Raw genomic sequence first — 23,814 nt, forward strand, 5'->3', positions numbered from 1 at the left:
CAGGATTGGCCTCGAAGTCCTTCGACGTCCCTTCCAGCTCTCTAACATTCCATGATTCGGTGACTAGATCACCTTTGCAGCCGTGTTAACTGGGTTCGCAAGTAAGATAAATTAAGTCCTCCAAACAACACATATTTACGACAGTTCCCTATTGTGTGTGTCAACGGAAATAAACGCATTTTGGTGAACTCCCGCTTCCATAGGCCAGCTTCCTCGGTTCAGCAGAAATTTCTCCCTAAGCTTCCCGCAGCCACCGGAGGCCGACATCACGCGCCAGTCAGCGCCGGGGGTTGCTATGGAGCCCAACGCGGTCCAAATCGGAAGTGGTCCTTGAAAATGACTTTCCCACGGAACATGTATTCGAAAAGCAAGGCCATTCGAATTCGCTTTTTCCTGAAGTAAACACATAAACAGAGAAACAAACTCTCACTCCTAGCAAAGGAACGACGCTCTCTTCCTAGGAGAGGAGGAAGCGGAACGGAACCACGAAGCGGAGGGCACCGGTTCTTCTGAGAGCGCTAATCTGGGACGGACCAGCCCGCCCGCGGGGTTGCCGTGGAGACAGAGCGAGCTGTGTGGATGCGGAGACGCTCTGAGGCCCGGCCTTTGGGGTCTGTCTGCGGAGAGGGCTCACAGGACCGACGAAAAGATGGTTAGTGGCGCTGAACAGTGAGGGAGAACTCTGAGTAGGTCCTGGGACTGGAGATTGGCGGTTCCCAGCGCACTTCTGGGCTAAGTGTAAGAGTGTCAGCAGAGGATGATCTCGTCCTCCCCGTGTTCCCACGGGGAACAGGGGTACCACTAAAGACTTTGATGCTTTCTTTCCTCCTGCTTCTGCATTTCCTTACACCTGAGCTACGCGTGGGCTGGAAAGCGGACCAAGGGAAGGCTGAGATGACAGAAGCTACGCGAAGGCGTCTCTTACCTCGCTCTAGTTGGAGAAGATACAGAAGCTGGGAGTAGCTGCTTGGTTCAGCTCAAGTCCAGGGCCTTGACCCCTTTAGTAAAATACGTGTTACAGAAGGAGTTTGAATAGGCTTCCCTGGGATTCGTTTTTAAGGATTTGACTTGTAAATGCTGGAGCTGTCACACTCAGTTTAAAACTGACCGTAGGAGTTGGATCTTTGTTGTTTCTTTCACAGATGCTTTCAAGGGCCAAACCTGCTGTAGGCGGGGACCTACCGCAAGCGGACAAAAGAAAGAAGAAAGGTAGGAAGATTCCAAAGCTAGAGGAGCTGCTTTCGCAACGAGATTTCACTGGAGCTATTACTCTATTGGAGGTAATGTCCAAAGAAGGTTGCTTCTTGGGAGGTGAATACCAGAACGCAGACGAATGCTTGGGTGAATGCTGGGTGCTGTGCTGTTGGAACAGGTGCGCACATTCTGGGGCTTCCTTTCGATCTAGTCAGGCACAGATTCCAGTTCCAAGTTAACTGTAAACCTGATTAAAGATGAACTAAAAAGAGACTTATTTCTTGAGGGACGCTTTTTCTTTTTTGTCTGAGAAAGTCTTTATTTTTCCTCACTTTTGAAGGATAATTTCACTAGATACAGAATTCTAGTTGATGGGTTTTTTTCTTTTAACACTTTAAATGCTTCACTTCTTTTTCTTCTTGTTTGCATGGTTTCTGAAGAAAAGTTTGATTTAATTCTTACCCTTGTTTTCCTATAGGTGAGATGTTTTTCCCCCCGCTTCTTTCAAGATTTTCTCTTTGTCTTTGGTTTTCCGCAGTTTGAAAATCATATACCTAGGTATAGTTTTTTTTTTGGTTTTTTTTTTTTTTTTGGTATTTATCCTGCTTGGTGCCCCTCTGATCTTCCTGGATCTGTGGTTTGATGTATCTTATTAATTTTAGAAAATTCTCAGCTACTATTACTTCAAATATTTCTTCTGTCCCTTTCTCTCTCTCTTCTCCTTCTGCTATTTCCATTACATGTATGTTATATCTTTTGTTATTGTCCACAGTTCTTGGATATTCTATTCTGTCTTCTTTTTCCTCTTTGCATTTCAGTTTGGGAAGTTTCTATTGACATATCTTCAAGCTCACTGATTCTTTCCTTGGTTGAGTCCAGTCTACAGATGAGCCCATCAAAGGCATTCTTCATTTCTGTTACAGAGTTTTTTCATTTCTAGCATTTCCTTTTGACTTCTTCTTTTGAGGGACACTTTTAATTATGTCTGGTCCCACCGATGGTGAATCCAACTGAAAAATAGAGAGGCACATTTAATACAGTGTCGGTTCACACACTGTTCTTCCCAACCCCTGACCAATTTATGATTTATTTCTATTATATATTATAACATTTTTACCAAATTTAAATAATTCAACCATGCTTCATGCTCATTGTCTAAAATCTTATAGCTTTAGAACATATTTCAAATCTGTGGCAGCAGGTCTCACCTTTCAATATGCCTCAGAATCACCTAGGGTACTTATTAAGATATGTATTCCTGAACCCTTGCCTTAGGGATTCTTTTTTTTTTTTTTAAGATTTTATTTTTCCTTTTTCTCCCCAAAGCTCCCCGGTATACAGTTGTATATTTTTAGTTGTGGGTTCTTCTAGTTGTGGCATGTGGGATGATGCCTCAGCGTGACTTGATGAGTGGTGCCATGTCTGCGCCCGGATCCTAGCCAGTGAAACCCTGGGCTGCCGAAGTGGAGTGCACCAAGTTAACCACTCGGCCACGGGGCCGGCCCCGCCTTAGGGATTCTGATTCTCTACAGAATCCGTCTTTGGTGGTGTTCAGGAACCTGCTTTTTTGGCAACTAGCCTAAGTGCTTCTAAAGTAGATGGTCCAAGGACGCTGCACTTTGAGACACTGCTTTGTGGGACGCACAGGTTATGGGAGAATGAAGGAGTGCACCGAAGATCAAAGAGATGAAGAGTTTTGACAGCACAACCTGGTTGTGTTGTGCCGCAGTCATTTCTCCAAAGCACTGCTGCAGCCATGCCACTCATCTCTATCAACGATAATTATTTTAGTTAGCTTATGTATCTTTCTCAGTCTTCCATGTATAGTCCTCTGTTTCCTCCTAGTGCTCTGGTTTTGAGCACCTTGTGTGACTTTCTGATGTCAGCTTTCTCATCTTGGAAGTGAGGAAGTTGGCTTGGAAGGACCTTCTAGCTCTGTCAATCAGTGGACTGAGTGGTAGGGATTTGTCTAATTTTTTTCAGTCTCTCTTTTTCTTCTCTATTTTCTTTAAGGCAAAGACCACACATTTCTTGTGTAATCCCACACTGCCTTTAATTGTCAGGGAGGCTCTGCTCTGTGCTTACATTCTTAGGGTCAAAGGGCCATGCAGTCTGGGAATGAGAACTGCCGTGGTTTGGGGTGAAGAAGTCTCCTTAGTTCTCCTGTGGCTCCAGGGAATTCCTGGGGCAAATTCAGGGAGACCTCAAAGAAGAATTTCTTCACACTTAAGGTACTGGACTCAAATTCACAGCATTGGTGAGAGGAGGCTTTCTAATGTTATGGAGTTAGCTACAAGCGTAAGGTCTTAGCCCAGACAGGAAAGTATCCATGATGTCTTCATCTTGTAATGGTCAAGGAACCCGAAGTTCTGTAGCAATGCTCTGTAAATATGTGTTGGCTCACTATTTAATTTTGCACCCATGTTTTTGATTTATCACCCTGTAGAGTGAAAAAATCTCACCTTACATGGTGGTTCAGACTCCTCCTTCAAGGTCTCGGTCCTTTCCTCCAAAACAGGACTTTTCTTCTGTTAGCTAAGGAATTCATAAAAATTTTTTCACAATGAACATAAATGAGGCCAGTCTTCTGAACACCCGTAGTTCTTATGAGCCCTGGTAAGCCTGTTCCGGGGTAGTAGAATGCTGTAGTGGCTTGTCCTCAGTGAAAGGTCATGACCTATGAATAAATGTACGTGTGTGCTAATGGGACAGGTTTGAAGTGTGGGGTTGAATGCAGCAGAGCATGGAGTGGGAGAACATGGGCTTTGGAGTCAGTGGGCTCTGGTGGTCCCTGCCACCACACTTACTGGCTGTGTGGCCTTGAGTTCATTGCTTAATCTCACTAACCTTCAGTTATTTGGCATTAAATATTTCACATAGTTCTTACGTTCCTTACATATCCCCCAGAATTGTTATGAGAATATCTCTTAAATACTTTCTGGAGTAAGGTGTCAGTAAATACAGAAAAGCAAATGTGAAATATTTGAAAATATAAGTTTCTATGACAATCAGAAGGTGATTGTGCTAAGTTCTGTAGGTATAGGTTTAATTAAATTGGGTATTGTCTTGTTTCAATTACTTGTGATTTCCTGTTGTTCATCAGTAACTTAACATAGCAGTTTTTAAACAGAGGGTTTACTATTCAAAGTTTTTCATCATTTCTTTTTTCATGAAATTTTAACCTGAAGTTCAAACGTCATGTTGGGGAACAGGAAGAGGATACTAATTTGTGGATTGGATACTGTGCCTTTCACCTGGGTGACTACAAGAGAGCTTTAGAGGTTAGTAAAAAAAAAAAAATTATAACGGAAGGGTTTTGAAAATGTCATTAAGCTTTGTATTATAATAATATACACTCATGATAAAATTCAAACAATATGGAAGGGAACAAAGTAAAAATAAAAAAAGCCATCCTGTCTGCCTTCCCCAATCCTATTTTTTTGTTAATGGAGGCAACCATTGGCTCATTTTTGATGTATGGCTTCAGAAATCTTTTATCTATGTTCAAGTGTATGTATATATGTCCTGTTTACTTTTTACTTTTAGATATATACTAATGAGATTGTTCAACATATTAACATTTGTATTTCTTAAAGAAATCTTCAGAAGAAGAAAAATAAGCCCTTTTGATAAAGAATGTTCATGATTCTTTTCTTAAAAGAAGTTAATTTTTATTTGGATTTGTTAATTTTAGACATAGGACAGAGTATATTATCTTTATATTTTTGCAAGTATTGTTTTGAAAGTTGTCGTCGTTGGTCGTTGTAAACCCTATCTAACGATGAACAGTCTTTAGGATTATGGACCTAGATAAAATTATAGATGCCTTATGTCAAGCAGTTTTTAATTTAGAGATGAAATTGTTTAAACATTTCCAAGATAGTCTTACTCCCAAAATGTAATCTAAGGATATTTAAAGAACCCACATAGCTGAAATGAAAGTATCCAAGATCAGGTCACGGGGAGGTGAGATGAAGAACAAAGCAACAAAATCGGTGAAGGAAAAGGGAAATGTGAAAAGGAAAGAACAGAGGCTGGTAGTATTTGTGAAAGATGTAGGAGAAAAGACAATAACCCAAATGTAGTCAGAAAAAGAAACAAAGCCATCGGGGAAAGACTGATAAATAGTAAAAGTATATGGAAAATGTAGTTGACAGAGTGAATCTCAAAAACTGTTCTTGGAAGGAAAAAAATATCTTTTTAAAATGTAAAGCCACATAAACAAAGCCAGAAAACAATTAGAATGAAGTGAAATTTGTAGTGTATTAAGGTCATCAGATTTTAAGTTAACTGAACCTATGTGTTTTTTATAAGGTATCTTTTGTATGTCTCCTTTTTTTTTTTGAGGAAGATTAGCCCTGAGCTAACAGTCACTGCCAATCCTCCTCTTTTTGCTGAAGAAGATTGGCCCTGAGCTAACATCTGTGCCCATCTTCCTCTACTTTGTACCTGGGACACCTGTCACAGCGTGGCTTGATAAGCGATGCGAGGGTCCCCACCCAGATCTCAACTGGTGAACCACAGGCCACTGAAGCGGAGTGTGCAAACTTAACTGCTGTGCCACTGGCCTGGCCCCTTTTGTATGTCTTTTTAAGTTAGCAAAAATAAAATATGTTAGTCACTTTTCATTTCTGCAGTTTGTTAGCCTATATCAATGTTAAAAGGGGAAAGAACAAGCATAAGATTATGTGACCAACAGCCATGTGTAGTTAGGATTGAGCTTCAGCTCAGTATTTAACCTTACAGGTAGAGGATAGTTGAGGAGCAGGTAGGATTCCTTAAATGTGCACAATCTCAGTAAGAAATCCTATTCCGTTGTAGAAGAATGGCCCATGGATGGCTTTACTGCTGAAATGAGATGGCTATTCAATATGTATTTCAGGAATATGAAAATGCAACAAAAGAGGAAAACTGCAATCCTGAAGTCTGGGTGAACCTAGCCTGTACCTACTTCTTTCTTGGAATGTATAAACAAGCTGAAGCAGCTGGATTTAAAGGTAAAATGGGCCTTTTAATATCTGGTATTCATCACTAATATAGTAAGAGTCATTTTTGAGATTTTAAAACTTAATTCCTTTTTCTATTGAGGAAAAACCAAGTGACATTAGAAAGTTTAAAAATAGCTTTACTCTTCAAAGAATATTGGATCTGAGCAACTGTACATGTAAAGAGAGTTAATCTCTGTGCTGCTTGCCCTCCCCACCCCGTCTCCCCAGAAGCTACAGCCAGAAAGCAGAAGGATGAAAGAAGAAAAAGGGAGAGGTGTCTTTCTTAGGCCCCACGTGGTAGGATGTTCATGCTGTTGGTAGGAGTTGGGTATAGTTGTTCAAACTCTTAGGGATGTGGATTTTATAGCTGCTTTTCCTGCTTTGGAGTGAGGAGCCAAGCAATTTCAGCTTGAACAATCCAGACTTCTTCCCTTTTGCTTTGTCATGGCAGTCATCTTAGGAAACTGGACTCAAATTTGCAAATAAGAGTATAGCAAAAGGGAAACATGGGAGGAAAGATGAAGAAAAGTTAGACTGTGAATCAACTTAAATTCAAAGAAATGCAGAGAAAGTGAGCAAGAGAATATTTGTTAGGAGATTTGTTAGGGAAGAATGTATTCCAGGTTACAATAGGTTAGAATTCTTAGAGAATTAACTGATATATACATATTTAGAAAAAATTCCAACTCAAATTCCTGGAAAATGTGGAACTTGAAGCCTTTCTTGATTCATACCCAAATTGTTTCATATGTATTAATGTAGTTTTTCCTAAGTTAGTTATTAGGGCCTTTAAGTTACTTACTTTATCTCATGTTTCTAGATTTTGTGTGTGCCAAGAACAGTGTTAGACACATAGACAGTGATCATGGTAGCTGTCTCTCTTTCCGTATATATTTTTTCTTTTTTGTACACTGAAGTATGACTTTTTACTGTAAAGGGATATAGGATGGGTGTCCCGAATTAGGAAGATTCTCCAAGAGTGCAAAGGGAATTTGGAACTTAACCTTTTTGCGTGGCTATCTGTTTCAGCGTGGCAGATGATCATGCTAGAAGACCTATGGAATAGAGGCTGGGCTAGTGTGTAAGAAAATATGGCAGTGTGTGGGAAAGGAGATTTCAGAAGGAATTGACAGAGAATACTGCAAAGAACAGCAGAATGAGAGTGGATTTCCAGATGTATTGAGTTGACCATAACCATTTATTTCCAGTGTTTGGTTCAGTATGTGAACAGCACAGCGATGGGCTGCTGCTAGAACTGTGTGTGTGGAGCGCTGTGCTGTGGGTCACCATAATGGAACCAGACAGAGAAGTGGTGGAGAAGAGCAGAGCCTTAGAACGTTTTTCTTCTGATTCTTGATGCTACTGCAGATGGAAATTAGACTAAAATTATATACGTTATAGCAGAGACATATGAGGGTCAGATGGGTAAGGATTTGGGAAGATTTATCTGAGCCTCATGTCATTCCTACAAGGGACTAAGTGCCATAGACAATTGGGTTCTTTAATAAGCAGCTTGGATTTTTTTTTTCAGCTCCAAAAAGCCGACTTCAAAACCGCCTCCTCTTCCACTTGGCTCACAAGGTATTTATGTTCTCATTTCACACTTTGTGCTTGTAAAATATTTTTCTCTTTCTTCCTTCTTTTTACCAACAATGGTGAAAGGTAATTAACTAGAAATTCTTGTTAATGATATTTCCAGAACCAGTAGAATATAACTGTTAACTTTATAGGGTTTTTCTCCTCCATCAAAGTTTTTTACCCTATTAATTTATTCAGAGATATTAAATTTTAGTTTTTCTTAAGCAGTAGTCATTTAAGAAGATTAGTTTGTTTCAACTATCCTATTGTCTCTTAGAAAACAGAATCAAAAACACCTTGCCCTGATGCCTGGAAATAAGTCAACACTTTTCAGAATTGCCTTATAGTGATAATTTTGATCATCATCATAAAATGATTTTTTAAAATAATTTTTTGTGTTATAAAAGTTACACATTAATTCTATTAAACAAAATAGAAATAAGAAAAAAGGAAATAACATATACCATATTTAAAGATAACTACATTTCAACCTTTTGGTATATTATATCTCCTTTTAGGATAATAATTTTTTATATGCATATTTTTATTTTTGTTTATTTTATTTTGCAGAATAGGACTCACGCTGAATATATGTTTTTGTATTCTGCTTTTTTTTTTTAAATTGGCACCTGAGCTAACAACTGTTGCCAATCTTTTTTTTTTTTTTTTTTTTTTCTCCCCCATACCCCCCCCCCCCCCCCCAACCCGGTACATAGTTGCATATCTTAGTTGCAGGTCCTTCTAGTTGTGGCATGTGGGATGCTGCCTCAACGTGGCCTTGATGAGTGGTGCCATGTCTGCACCCAGGATCCGAACTGGCAAAACCGTGGTCCACCACAGCAGAGCACAAGAACTTAACCACTCAGCCATGGGGCTGGCTCCTGGTTTTTTTTTTTACTTACCTTTATACTATGAGCATATCCTTGAGTCACTAAATAGTCTTCAAAATCATTTTTATTTTTTTTTTGGCTGAGGAAGATTCACCCTGAGCTAATATCTGCGCCACTCTTCCTCTATTTTATATATAGATTGCTGCCACAGCATGGCTGATGAGTAGTGTAGGTCTGTGCCTGGGATCTGAACCCATGAACCCAGGCCACCACAGCAGAGCATGCCGAGCCCAAGCACTTGGCCATGGGGCCGGCCCCTAAAACCATAATTTTTTAAAATGGTTTTTATAACATTCCATTGTATGCATGTACCGTAATTTGTGTAACATTTCCTATTTATTTGACTTTTAGATTGTTTTTAATTTTAATTATAAAAATACATTTCTGAATATCCTAGAAATGGACTTACTGAATTATTGGGTATGAACAACTATGAAGTTTTTAATTGGTATTGCTAAGTTATTTTACAGAAAGTTTATCTAATTGTCCACAGGCAGTATATGAAAATAATTATTTTTGGTGCATTTAAAAATTTCACACTGAAAATTTAAAAAATCTTAAAAAAAAAAAAGGGGGGCTGGTGCTGTGGCCGAGTGGTTAAGTTCGTACGCTCCGCTTCGGTGGCCCAGGGTTTCGCCAGTTTGAATCCTGGGCGTGGACATGGCACTGCTCATCAAGCCATGCTGAAGCAGCATCCCACATGCCACAACTAGAAGGACCCACAACTAAAAATATACAACTATGTACCAGGGGGCTTTGGGGAAGAAAAAGGAAAAAAAATGTAAAAATCTTAAAAAAAAATTTCACACTGTATTTATCTGTCTCTCTGTTTAGTTGTTTCAGTTTTTGCTTTACATGTTTTTCAGACTCTATCAAGGGCATGGAAATTTAGAATTATGTCCACCTGGTGGATTGAAACATTTATCATTGTGAAATGTCTTTCCTTAACTCTAAAAATCCCTCTTCACAGAAAGTCTGCTTTGTCATAGTTGAAGAGCTGCCTCAGCTCTCTTTTGGTCAGTGTTTGCCTGTTATATCTCTTTACATCCTTTTACTTTCTGCCTTTCTGTGTCCTTCCATTTTAAATATCTCTCTTATAAACAGCATATAAAAAAGATAGAGAGACATAGAAAAAAAGGAAAGGGAGAAAATATAAAGAAATAGAAAAGAAAAAGAAAGTAAGAGGAGGGGGGGCCATCAAGTAATGAATATTAGCTGTAACTTATAGACTTTCCATTGTCAAGGCTTTGCTGAGGCTTTCGTTCTTTCTCTGAAGGAGAGACAAAGGAGAAGACGACAAGGAATGGAGGGGAAGACCATAGAGATGAGATGGCTGAGGGAGGAGTTAAAATCTCCACACCATAGGTGTTGATTTCTCTAACTGTACTCTAACGTGAATCTCTACATGCCTTTCTGTCTCTCACAATTTTAGTTTAATGATGAGAAGAAATTGATGAACTTTCATCAAAATCTTCAGGATATCACAGAAGATCAGCTCAGTTTGGCCTCAATCCACTATATGCGATCTCACTACCAAGAAGCTATTGATATTTATAAGCGAATACTGCTAGATAACAGGTCTGTGTTCTTTTGTGCTTACCTGAAATCTCATTTTGTTCATTTCTTCTTAACTAGTTTAGCTGAGGACCTAGTGTACTTTCAGTCTAGTATCACTATGTGTTCAACTTTGTTTAGCCAATAATCTGGTGAGATTAAGATCTCCTTCTTGTTTACATCAGAGTTTCTCCATCTTTATTTTATCATCACCCTTCCAAGGAGCTTTTTTAGACTTTTTCCCCCCAATCACCCTCTTTTGAAACTTTAATAGCACAGATATATTGTATATCCATTTATGTACTGTATGTATATCTGTGCTTTATACATAAAATGAGTACAATTTTCCACCTGCCCATAAGAACCAATTTTTGCCCCTTTGGAGTTGATATTGCCCTGTTGAAAATGTGTGGTCCAGGTGTATCAGTTTTAGTGTTGTAGTAACATTGTAGGTAATTTGCTGACAAAATTAGAAACAAACCTTTCTAAAGAATTAACATTCCAACTATCACTACTTTGCCTCTCTCCTACACCCCAAAATATCTCATCCACCTCCCCTGATCCCTCTTTTGCTTTACCATCACTGTCTCCCACCCATTCCCATTCTCAGTCATTAAGTCTACTTGCCTTGTCTGTCTGTCCTCTATATGGTGTGTGCTTATTTGCATTTATGCTCAATTACAGCATATGTTAGTTTCATTTTTTTTAACATGAATAGGTAGGAGTTGAACTTTTCCATTTCTCCCCTAGTTGTCATCTTTTACTCTAGTTATATCAAAACACCCAAATATTACAATACAAAAAGAAAAATATTGTACTGATTATATCTTGCCTTCTTTCTTCAGAAGGCGAATTCTTGTCCTCTTTCCCTTGCTGTCCATGGAGCCATTAAAAAAGTCTTTGTAGTTTGAGAACATTTCTATGAAGTAGACCTAAGCTGTTAACCCTTAATTCTTTCATCTAATAGGGAATACCTTGCCCTCAATGTGTATGTGGCCCTGTGTTACTACAAGTTGGATTACTACGATGTGTCTCAAGAAGTCCTGGCTGTTTACCTTCAGCAAATTCCTGACAGTACCATCGCGCTCAATCTTAAGGCCTGTAATCATTTTCGCCTTTACAACGGCAAAGCAGCTGAGGTAGTGCTGGAAGTTTGTTGTTAATTTATTTAATTCTGGTTTGAATTACCCTATACTTTCTGGATTATTCATGAAACTCTATTATGTGTAACTCTTGATTAATATCGCTTTGTTGTTGCCAGTATGATTCTATAAGAATCTAATTGTATAAATATTATCAGATATTCTAAAAAGAAGGTTGACTTCTGAATTCTCTGTATGTGTCTAATATATTGTAGATGACCTTTACCTAGATGCTTTACATTAATTTAAATATGTTAAAACCAAATGCTTCTGCTTCTTCCTCTAAAATATGTTTGTGGCTCTGTGGTTTAGTGTCACCAACATGTAAATCACATCAGAAACCTAAGATATCCATCACTTTCTTCACCTTCATCTCCTGCCTAAGTATTCACCAGTTCTTGTCAATTCTCTGTCCTAGATATCTGTTTTATCTATCCCCTCTTTTCCTTTGCCGCTCTTGTAGTCCAGGCGCTCCTCATCAATTGTGTCAGTTCTTTAAATAATTTCCCTGCCTCTACTCTGGTCCTCTCCAGTCCAGCCATTGAGTTTGTCCCATACACCATACTCTCCTACTACCATAGCTTTGACTACAGCATTCTCATTTTCTGGAATGTCTTTCTTTGCTTGGTACACTTCAATGTCTCCCTTAAGGTTGCTCCAAGAGGCAATAGTGGTAGACATTTTATGAATACTTAGGAGTTTGCTAACTTATAGGCACTATGTAGAACACTTTATATCCATTATTTAGTTTCCATGATAATCCTGTAGATAAATTCCATTATAGCTGTCGTTTTGTAGGAAACTGAGAGTGCACGGCAGGCCATACATTATAACTGCTTTTTATTTAACATTGACACTGTGTGTGTGTGTGTGTGTGTGTATATTTATGTGTGTGTATGTATAAATATATATTTTATTACTAATTATATATTATTTATTATTATATATCATATTATATATTATAATATAATATAAAATAGTATATAATAATATATATTTTTTATATAAAATATATGCTTTAAAATATATATTTATATAGAGTTCGATGGCGCGACTTGTTTGTAGTTGACGTGGGGCCTTCGGGAAGGGAAGCGAAGGCGAGAGGGAAGTCAGACCAGGAGGAGAGGGGGCGGAAGGACTGAGGAAAGCGTGAGGTGCAGGGCAGAACTTTCCGTGTCCCTAGGCTGATCTGCACCTTCATTTTCCTCTCCTGCCATGTGGAGAGCGTAGTACTCCTCACCGCCCCGCCTGACGAGGACCCGGAAGGATTCCCGGTGGTAACAGTGAATCTGAGCCCCTGCTAGTGTCCAGTGAAGACAGGTCAGTGGAAGAGGACTCTTTACAAAAAGAAGACTGACATTGGAGAAGATCCAAGATGGCGCCGTGAGTAGTGCTCTTTGTCTCTCCCCCTTCGAGTCTACAATTATTTGGACACTTATCGCTTGACAAAGGATATCCAGACAGCATCTCAGGACGTCTGAGATACCCACGCGACTATACATCGGAAGGCGGATGGACTTTCCTCTGGGAGGATGTGGAAATAGGTGAAAACTCTCCGACCCCGACCGAGCAGCCTAGTACCCGCAAGCGGCTTTCTTCCAACAGACGCCCCCAGAGGATCTACACACATCTAGGGCAGGAGCGAGCACACAACAGAGGAGCGATGGTGGAAACAGGTGACCAGAACCCTACCTAAACCCCCCGCAATTACTCCTAAACGCAGAGGGAAACTTTGGAGTTGCACACCTGAGCCCGCGGGGAGAGTGTCTCCCCACCATTGGCGGGGAGACCCCGCCTGGTGTTCGCAGCACCCAGAGGGTCCCAGAGAGAGTCGCTGAGGGTACGGAGGTCCCCCAGCTGCCGTTGCCTGCCCCGTGGGAGTAGGGATTGCCGGAGATCTCGGAGAGGACTGGGGCTGGGGGAAGTTTCAAAGGCCGGCTCTGCGACCCGGAGGGGAAGCTCCGGAGTTCCACCCGGGCAGCAGACAAAACTCTCTGTCTGCCATTAGCAGAGGGGCCACGCCCAGCACTCAACTCCGGGAAAGCCCTGGAGAGAATCCCAGAGGGCGGGGCGACCCCCAGCTGCCGTTGCCCACCCCGTGGGACTAGGGATAGCCGGAGATCTCGGAGAGGACTGGGGCTGGGGGGAGTTCCAGAGACCCAGCTTCGTAGCCTAGGGGGAAACCCTACAGGCTCACAGCAGCCTTAGGGAAAGCCTCTGCACAGCACCAGTAGAAGGCACCCAGCTGGCAGCCACAAGGCTGGAAGACCCCAGGGCAAAAGCAGCATAGCTAGGTGAACTAACCACAGACTGTAGAAGATGCCAATAGCTCTCCTGCGACCCATAGAGGACAAGTGAGATTTTGTGGGTGCCGACAGCAACGGAGCGACAAATATAAGTGATCCCACCCCTGGCTGCTGGAAAAGCCCATAACACCGTTGCAGACCCCAAGGAGGGAGCACATCTAGGTGGGCTGCAACAGTAGGCACCAGCAGCCTGAAGCCCCCCTGTGACGGCCCCCACGGCAGAGGAGGGAATCCAAAGGACCACTGTGGCTACGAGGAGGGGCCCAGGCCCAGTTAGCAACTGCGGACAGGGTTCCTGGTTGGTGCAGTATAAACAGCTGCTCCCCCACCGCAGCAGCTGAAACAAGTGAAAGGAGCAACTAAACTCTATCTCCATGCGGAGGCACAAATCAACAACATCAAGCAATATGAAAAAATACATTAAATCTCCAGAACAGAAAGAAAGTAACAAATACACAGAAAACAATCCCAAAGAAAATGAGATATATAACCTAAATGATGATGACTTCAAAACAGCCATCATTAAAATACTCAATGAGTTAAGAGAAAATTCTGACTGACAACTCAACGACTTCAGGAGCTATGTCACAAAAGAGTTTGATACGATAAAGAAGAACCAAACAGAAATATTGGAAATGAAGAACACAATAGAGGAGATTAAGAAAAATCTAGATGCTCTGAACAGTAGGGCCGATAATATGGAGGAAAGAATTAGCAATTTGGAAGATGGCAATATAGAATTGTTGCAGGCAGAGGAGGAGAGAGAAGCAAGACTAAAAAGAAATGAAGAAACTCTCCGAGAATTATCAGACACAATTAGGAGATGCAACGTAAGGATTATAGGTATACCAGAGGGAGAAGAGAAGGAGAAAGGGGCAGAAAGCCTATTCAAAGAAATAATGGCTGAGAACTTCCCAAATCTGGTGAGAGAGATGGACCTTCAGGTGACAGAAGCCAATAGATCTCCAAACTTTATCAATGCAAGAAGACCAACTCCACGGCATATAGTAGTGAAGCTAGCAAAAGTCAACGACAAGGAGAAAATACTAAGGACAGCCAGGCAAAAGAAACTAACCTACAAAGGAACCCCCATCAGGCTATCAGCAGATTTCTCAGCAGAAACTTTACAGGCTAGAAGAGAGTGCAATGATATATTCAAAAATCTGAAGGACAAAAATCTACAGCCGAGAATTCTCTACCCAGCAAAAATATCCTTCAAATACGATGGAGAAATAAAAACTTTCCAAGATAAACAAAAATTAAGGGAGTTCATTGCCACAAAACCTCCTCTACAGGAAATCCTCAGAAAAACCCTCATTCCTGAAAAATCCAAAAAAGGAAAGGGGCTACAAAACCAAGAGCAGAGGAGATAAGTAGAAGGACAACAACAGAGAGTAGCAGCTCTACATCAGAACAGATTAAACCATGGGTCGAGAAACAAAGGAAATTGAAGAAAACCGGAAAACAAGACACAAAATGGTAGTGGTAGGCCCCCACATCTCAATAATCACTCTAAATGTAAATGGATTGAACTCCCCAATCAAAAGACACAGAGTGGCAGGATGGATCAAAGAACAAGATCCAACAATATGCTGCCTCCAGGAAACACACCTCAGCCCCAAAGACAAACACAGACTCAGAGTGAAGGGATGGAGAACAATACTCCAAGCTAATAATGAACAAAAGAAAGCAGGTGTCGCTATACTAATATCAGACAAGGTAGATTTCAAAGCAAAACAGATAAAGAAAGATAAAGAGGGACAGTATGTAATGATAAAAGGGACTCTCCACCAAGAAGACATAACACTTATAAATATATACGCACCCAACACAGGAGCACCAAAATTTGTAAAGCAACTCTTAATAGAACTAAAAGAAGACATCAACAACAATACAATAATAGTAGGGGACCTCAACACACCATTAACACCAATGGACAGAACATCCAGACAGAAAATCAACAAGGAAATAATATAATTAAATGAAAAATTAGACCAGATGGACTTAATAGATATATATAGAACACTTCATCCAAAAACAGCAGGTTACACATTCTTCTCAAGTGCACATGAAACATTCTCAAGGATTGACCATATTTTGGGAACCAAAGCAAACATCAATAAATACAAGAGAGTTGAAATAATATCAAGCATCTTTTCTGATCATAATGCTATTAAACTGAAATCAACTACAAGAAAAAAGCAGAGAAAGGTGCAAAAATGTGGAGACTAAACAACACACTTCTCAACAAACAATGGATCATTGAAGAAATTAAAGAAGAAATCAAATTTTATCTGGAGACTAATGAAAATGAGAACACGACATACCAAATCATTTGGGATGCAGCAAAAGCAGTCCTAAGAGGGAAATTCATCGCAATACAGGCTCACCTCACTAAACAAGAAAAAGCTCACATAAGCAACCTCAAACGACACCTATCAGAACTAGAAAAAGAAGAACAAACAAAGCCCAGAGTCAGTAGAAGGAGGGAAATAATAAAAATAAGAGCAGAAATAAACGATATTGAAACAAAAAAGACAATAGAAAGGATCAATGAAACAAAGAGTTGGTTCTTCGAAAGAATTAACAAAATTGACAAACCCCTAGCCAGACTCACCAAGAAAAGAAGAGAGAAATCGCAAATTAATAAAATTAGGAATGACAGAAGAGAAATCACAACAGATACCAATGAAATACAAGAGATCATAAGAGAATACTATGAAAAACTATATGCCAACAAATTGAACAACCTAGAAGAAATGGACAAATTCCTAGACTCCTACAATTTCCCCAAACTGAATCAGGAAGAAATGGAGAATCTGAATAGGCCAATCACAAGTAAGGAAATAGAAACAGTAATCAAAAACCTCCCCAAAAATAAGAGTCCAGGACCAGACGGCTTCTCTGGAGAATTCTACCAAACATTCAAAGAAGACTTAATACCTATTCTCCTCAAACTGTTCCAGAAAATTGAGAAAGATGGAGAACTCCCTAACACATTCTATGAAGCCGACATCACTCTGATCCCCAAACCTGACAAGGACAACACAAAGAAGGAGAACTACAGGCTGATATCACTGATGAACATAGATGCAAAAATCCTCAACAAAATTTTGGCAAACCGAATGCAGCAATACATCAAAAAGATTGTACACCATGATCAAGTGGGATTTATACCAGGGACACAGGGATGGTTCAACATCCGCAAGTCAATTAACGTGATACACTACATCAACAAAATGAAAAACAAAAACCACGTGATCATCTCAATAGATGCAGAGAAAGCATTCAACAAGATCCAACACCCATTTATGATAAAAACCCTCAGTAAAATGGGTATAGAAGGAAAGTACCTCAACATAATAAAGGCCATATATGATAGACCCACAGCCAACATCATACTCAATGGACAAAAACTGAAAGCCATCCCTCTGAGGACAGGAACAAGACAAGGGTGCCCACTTTCACCACTCCTATTCAACATAGTACTGGAGGTGCTGGCCAGAGCAATTCGGCAGGAAAAAGAAATAAAAGGAATCCAAATAGGTAACAAAGAAGTAAAACTCTCGCTGTTTGCAGACGACATGATCTTATATATAGAAAACCCCAAAGAATCCATAGAAAAACTATTAGAAATAATCAACAACTACAGCAAAGTAGCAGGGTATAAAATTAACGTGCATAAATCAGTAGCATTTCTATACACTAACAATGAACTAACAGAAAAAGAACTCAAGAACTCAATTCCTTTCACAATCGCAATGAAAAGAATAAAATACCTTGGGATAAACTTAACCAAGGAAGTGAAGGATCTATACAATGAAAACTACAAGACTTTCTTGAAAGAAATTGACGATGACATAAAGAGATGGAAAGACATTCCTTGCACATGGATTGGAAGAATAAACATAGTTAAAATGTCCATACTACCTAAAGCAATATACAGATTCAATGCTATCCCAATCAGAATCCCAAGAACATTCTTCACAGAAATTGAACTAACAATCCTAAAATTCATATGGGGCAACAAAAGCCCGCGAATTGCTAAAGCAATCCTGAGCAAAAACAAAGCCGGCGGAATCACAATCCCCGATTTCAAAACATACTACAAAGCTACAGTGATCAAAACAGCATGGTACTGGTACAAAAACAGGTCCACAGATCAATGGAACAGAATTGAAAGCCCAGAGATAAAACCACACATCTATGGACAGCTAATCTTCGACAAAGGAGCAGAGGGCCTACAATGGAGAAAAGAAAGTCTCTTCAACAAATGGTGCTGGGAAAACTGGACAGCCACATGCAAAAGATTGAAAATTGACCATTCTTTTTCACCACACACCAAAATAAACTCAAAATGGATCAAAGACCTAAAGATTAGGCCTGAAACAATAAGTCTTCTGGAAGAGAATATAGGCAGTACACTCTTTGACATCAGTTTCAAAAGAATCTTTTCGGACACTATAACTCCTCAGTTGAGGGAAACAATAGGAAGAATAAACAAATGGGACTTCATCAGACTAAAGAGCTTCTTTAAGGCAAGGGAAAACAGGATTGAAACATAAAAACAGCTCACTAATTGGGAAAAAATATTTACAAGCCACTTATCCAACAAAGGGTTAATCTCCATAATATACAAAGAACTCACATGGCTTAACAACAAAAAAACAAACAACCCGATCAAAAAATGGGCAGAGGACATGAACAGACATTTCTCAAAAGAAGATATGAATATGGCCAATAGACACATGAAAAGATGTTCATCATCGCTAGTCATCAGGGAAATGCAAATCAAAACTACACTAAGATATCACCTTACACCCGTTAGATTGGCAAAAACATCCAAAACCAAGAATGACAAATGTTGGAAAGGTTGTGGAGAAAAAGGAACCCTCATACACTGTTGGTGGGAATGCAAACTGGTACAGCCACTATGGAAAACAGTATGGAGATTTCTCAAAAAGTTAAAAATAGAAATACCCTATGACCCAGCCATCCCATTACTGGGTATCTATCCTAAGAACCTGAAATCAGAAATCCCAAGAGTCCCTTGCACCCCTATGTTCATCGCAGCATTATTTACAATAGCCAAGACGTGGAACCAACCTACATGCCCAGAAACTGATGATTGGATAAAGAAGATGTGGTATATATACACAATGGAATACTACTCAGCCATAAAAAAAGACAAAATTGGCCCAATCACAACAACGTGGATGGACCTCGAGGGTATTATGTTAAGCGAAATAAGTCAGTCACAGAAAGACGAACTCTATATGACTCCACTCATAGGTGGAAGTTAGTATATTGATAAGGAGATCTGATCGGTGGTTACCAGGGAAAAGGGGGGGTGGGGGGAGGGCACAGAGGGGGAAGTGGTGTACCCACAACATGACTAACAAAAATGTACAACTGAAATCTCACAAGGTTGTAATCTATCATAACATTAATTAAAAAATATATATATATATTTATATATACACACGTATACAGGCATATACATACATGTAGACAGAGATATTAGTAGATATATAAATAGAGAGCATGTTCTGTACTAAATCTGTATACTGATTTAGATATATAGATCTGTATATATTTTATATACAGATATTTTTAGGTTAACCCTATGAGGGAGCCATACTTGCAAATTACTTCCTTGGCCATTACTTTAGTTGATGTCAGAAGCCACCATAATTAAAATGTAAAATTTCTGCATGTGTCAGAATTTTTAAATCCTACTCTTGCCCAAAAAACAGTTCCAACTGGCGTCATGCCACCGGAGTAGGGGGAGGAAAGAAACTGAAACCAACAAATTAACTACATAAAGGCAAAATTTATTGTGAAGATGTCATAGCAAGGAACGCTATTAACGTGCTTCGTGCTGGCAGGAGATTGGACTCCTGAGTGAAACAGTGTTTCATAGTTGGTGGTGAGGGGGCAGAGTGGCACATGTCCTTGGCATATACCTGGATTCACCTTTCATGGCTTATGTCAATAAAGGTGGTCGGTTGTGGCAGAAGGAATGTCTCTCAGTTGAATTGCTTAGTATGCAATCGATCAGTCCATTTATGTATTAGATAAAATACATTCTTGGGTATGCTCATTTCAACTAAAGAGTCCCTTGAGTCTGCCTAATTGGCTAGTTTCCAGCATCAGCAGTTCCAGAGCAAACTGGATTTGCTTTAGATTTTTCACCTTTTGGTAAGAACAAATAAAAGAAATATATTCTTGCCTTTCTACTTTGAGTCAGTCTTGGGGACTCCGCCAATTTTGGGGTAAGGTCCAGCCTATTAAATGCTAACACTTTGTCTGCACGTGTTTTTTCACAGAATGGTGTGGGTGGCCTGGTTAACCAGTGTTCTGTAGGTCTGGTGCTGAGTCAGGACAGCAAACCAACTTTCCATCTCCAAAAGGCATGCTTTTTCATTTGAAATTGTGTCCATGCAGTTTACATATTGATTTTATAAGGTACTCCAGCAGTAAATGACTATGTCAGATACTAAAAAATGCTAAGAAGTGGGATAACAGTAGTATAGTTTGTGTTTACTTATGATAATTTTATTAAACCATTTAAAATCAAGCATTCCTCTAGTAATTTGTGTAATGGACTCTATATTATATGATTCATTCTCACTCACGAACACCAATAGCGTTCTCCTCTTCTATAGTGAGCATGAGGAGCCGGCCCCATGGCCGAGTGGTTAAGTTTGTGCACTCTGCTCAGTGGCCCAGGGTTTTGCTGCTTTAGATCCTGGGCACAGACCCAGAACCACTCATCAGGCCATGCTGAGGCGGCGTCCCACGTGCCACAACTGGAAGGATCTACAGCTAGATTGTGTAGCTATGTACTGGGAGGCTTTGGAGAAAAGAAGAAGGAAAAAAAATATATAGTGAGCATGAAATAATCTGTAATGATTCACTTAATTCTTAAAGTACTTTGAATAACTTACACAAGGTTATACAACTAACAAGTGACAAATTCAGGTCTCAAACTCTTGTCTATCTGACTCTAAAGCTTATAAACTTAACCACTAAAAATTACTGTAAATTTGGGTATACTTTCCTCTTTGCTCTTTTTATATATATGTAATACAACTTCCAAATAATAAGCATGATTTCATGTATGTATAACCAAATAAGCATGATATATATATAATGCTTATATATCAAATCTATATCATGCTTCTTATATGTAATTTATATATTATATATATAGTCATGCTTACTATTTGGTAGTTGCCTATCTTTAATCTAGACAAGCTTATTGAGGGTTAAGTCTGTGTCTTTTGACATTTGTATTCCAGCACCTGACAGAATGCACACACAAAGTTGATGACAACTAAGTATTGGCTGAATGAGAATTTTGAAATGTGACTAACAAATTAAGGGAGAATCACATTTAAAGAAGAAGAGGTTCAAAAGAGGTCAATAAAGACGAAGACTGAGAAAAAGCCATTGGGTTCATAACTAGGATTTCCTACTCTGATTAGGATATCATTATTGGGGATTGAAGCTAGATGGCAAGGAGATAAGGAATGAGTGAGTAATCACTTGGACTGGGAATTTTCAAAAAAGATATGGCAGAGGGATGGGATGTAGATAATGAAGAAATAGAAGCAGTGAATATAAGATTCTGGTGCAAAGGAGAACGCTGGTTTCAGAGAATAAAGTATTAAAAGAACTTTTTCCCCCAAACTGGGAAGGCCTATAGTGATTAAGAACAGGTTTTTTGAAATCAGATAGACCCAAATTCCAATCCTAGCTTACTAGCTGTGTGGCTTTCAGTGGACTACTTAACCTCCTTAAACATCATCTGCAAAATAGGGAAAGTGATAGTACGGGCTTATTGTAGGTTGCTGTGCAGATTAAGTGATGTGCTGTAATGTAAAGTCCTAAGCTGGTGCACATAGTAAACTCTCCGTAAACATTAGCAGTTATCAAAAGTTTTATAGGCGGAAACAGTCAGATTAATTTTTTCCTTTGTTTTAGTGCTTTCTGTATCTTTTTTAAGACCATTGTTTAAGAAATGACTTCCTAGCCTAAGATCAGATTCTCTGATATTAACTTCTAAAAGCCTTATTGTTTTGCCTTTTTCAAATGCAAATTATCTGTAATTATGTTATTTTTGAAAGATCTAACTTCTCAATTAAAAGACAAAAATTGGTAAATTAGATTGAAAAGACAAAACTCTAATACGTTTTAAATATAAGGACACAGAAAATTTGAATGTAAGAGGATACATTTCATGCAGAATATTTCTTACATGGTTTCTATCATTGGTGTCATGCTTTTAGGAAGGTCATTTTCACTCTAACATAGATAAGATGACTTTCATCTTCTGTTTATAGATTTTTGGTGGGTTTTTTTGAGGAAGATTAGCCCTGAGCTAACATATGCTGCCAATCCTGCTCTTTTTGCTGAGGAAGACTGGCCCTGATCTGACATCTGTGCCCATCTTCCTGTACTTAATAGGTGGGACGCCTACCACAGCATGGCTTGCCAAGCGGTGCCATGTCTGTACCCGGGATCTGAACCGGTGAAACCCAGGCCACTGAAGCGGAATGTGTGCACTTAACTGCTGCCCCACCAGGCCGGCCCCTATGGTTTTATTTTTTAACAGGTTTATTGAGCTATAACTAGCACACCACACAATGCACCCTTTTAAAATATGCAATTTAATCGTTTTTAGTATATTCACAGGTATATGCAATCATCACCACAGTCAATTTTAGAACATTTCCATTACCTCAAAAAGAAACCCCATACTCCTTAGCTATTAACCGTTACTCCCCCAGCCCCAAGCAACTACTAATCTACTTTCTCTCTAGATTTTCCTATTCTGGATATTTCATCTAAAAGGAATCATGTAATATGTGATCATTTATGACTGACTTCTTTTTCTTAGCATAATGTTTATAATGTTTATATGTTGTAGCAAGTATTAGTACTTCATTCATTTTCACGACCAAATAATATTCTATTTTATCTATATATACCACATTTTATTTTTCATTCATCACCTTACGGACATTGGTTGTTTTTACCTTCTGCCTATTACGAATAATGCTGCTATAAACATTTGTGTACATGATTTGCACATGTTTTGGACATGTTTTCATTTCTCTTGGGTATAAAACTAGGAGTAGAATTGCTGAGTCATGTGGTAGCTTTATGTTTAATTGAGAACTGCCAAACCATTTTCCAAAGTAGCTGCACCAGTTTACATTACCTCCAGCAGTGTATAGGAGTTTTAGCTTCTCTGCGTCCTTGCCAACTGTTGTTATTATCCGACATTTTTATTCTAGCCATCTCAGTGGACATGAAGTGGAATCTCATTGTGGTTTTGAGTTGCGTTTCCCTGGTGGCTAATGATGTTGAAGAGGTTTTTCATGTGCGGCGAGTGCTGCTTTAAATTCTGTCCCTAGGCATCTCACTTGCGTCACTCTTAGTCCCAGCTAGCCCTGCCTGAGACTGAAACGATCCTCATAATACTGAAAGATTTTGTGTTTTCACTGTCATTTGCTCAAGTGTGTAGTGAAGTTTTCCAGAGACAAAATTGTTTCAAAATAGGTCAAATGCAGTTACAGGTATGCTAATCTAGCTGTCCTCTTTTAAGCCAGACATTAAGGAGATTTGCAAAAATGTAAAACTCTTCTCACTAAATTTTTGTTTTGGTAAATACAGTTTTTTAAAATGAAAAATATTTGTGTTAATGTGTAGTGGGTTTATTTTTGATTAATTGAATACTTAAAAATTTCTGTTTTAATTTTTAATAAATATTGATGGCTATCACCTACATAAACAAAAGCTCTTTGGGATCCTTAATTATTTTTAAGCTTATAAAAGTGATCTTGAGATCAAAAAGCTTGAAAACTGCTGTTCTAACCTGATATTACCCAGCACTTTGGAACTGCTGCTGTGGACAAGAGCAGAGATTAATGAAAGGATTGCTGAGCAGACGTGCGTTTATGAGATCAGGTAGAACAAGTTTGTAGTAGTTAGTGAGAACAGTCAAGAATTTAATTATGTATCCAGAAAAGCTTAGCTAACCACTGATAGAAGTAGAAAAAGGAGGAGAGGAGGATTACTCAAAATTATAGATGGGCAAGGTAGGAATAGCAGAAAGAGGAAGTAGGTGAGTCTAGGGTATTAGTGAAGACAC

General features: G+C 39.2%; 1 protein-coding gene across 2 annotated transcripts in view; it reads left to right on the forward strand.

Moving 5' to 3' along the window:
- The first annotated feature begins 569 nt into the window (after positions 1-569).
- The window catches only part of IFT56 (intraflagellar transport 56), a 47,921-nt gene continuing 24,676 nt past the window's right edge, over positions 570-23,814 (forward strand). For both annotated transcript variants that reach the window (XM_046670792.1, XM_046670793.1), the window contains exons 1-7: positions 570-652; positions 1,143-1,280; positions 4,383-4,475; positions 6,077-6,191; positions 7,714-7,763; positions 10,083-10,228; positions 11,172-11,343. In XM_046670792.1, coding sequence (XP_046526748.1) covers positions 650-652; positions 1,143-1,280; positions 4,383-4,475; positions 6,077-6,191; positions 7,714-7,763; positions 10,083-10,228; positions 11,172-11,343 — 717 coding nt within the window. In that variant the 5' untranslated portion in view covers positions 570-649. The remainder of the gene's footprint in view (positions 653-1,142; positions 1,281-4,382; positions 4,476-6,076; positions 6,192-7,713; positions 7,764-10,082; positions 10,229-11,171; positions 11,344-23,814) is intronic.

The sequence above is a fragment of the Equus quagga genome, chromosome 8 (assembly GCF_021613505.1).
Source record: "Equus quagga isolate Etosha38 chromosome 8, UCLA_HA_Equagga_1.0, whole genome shotgun sequence".
NCBI classification, from domain to species: domain Eukaryota; kingdom Metazoa; phylum Chordata; class Mammalia; order Perissodactyla; family Equidae; genus Equus; species Equus quagga.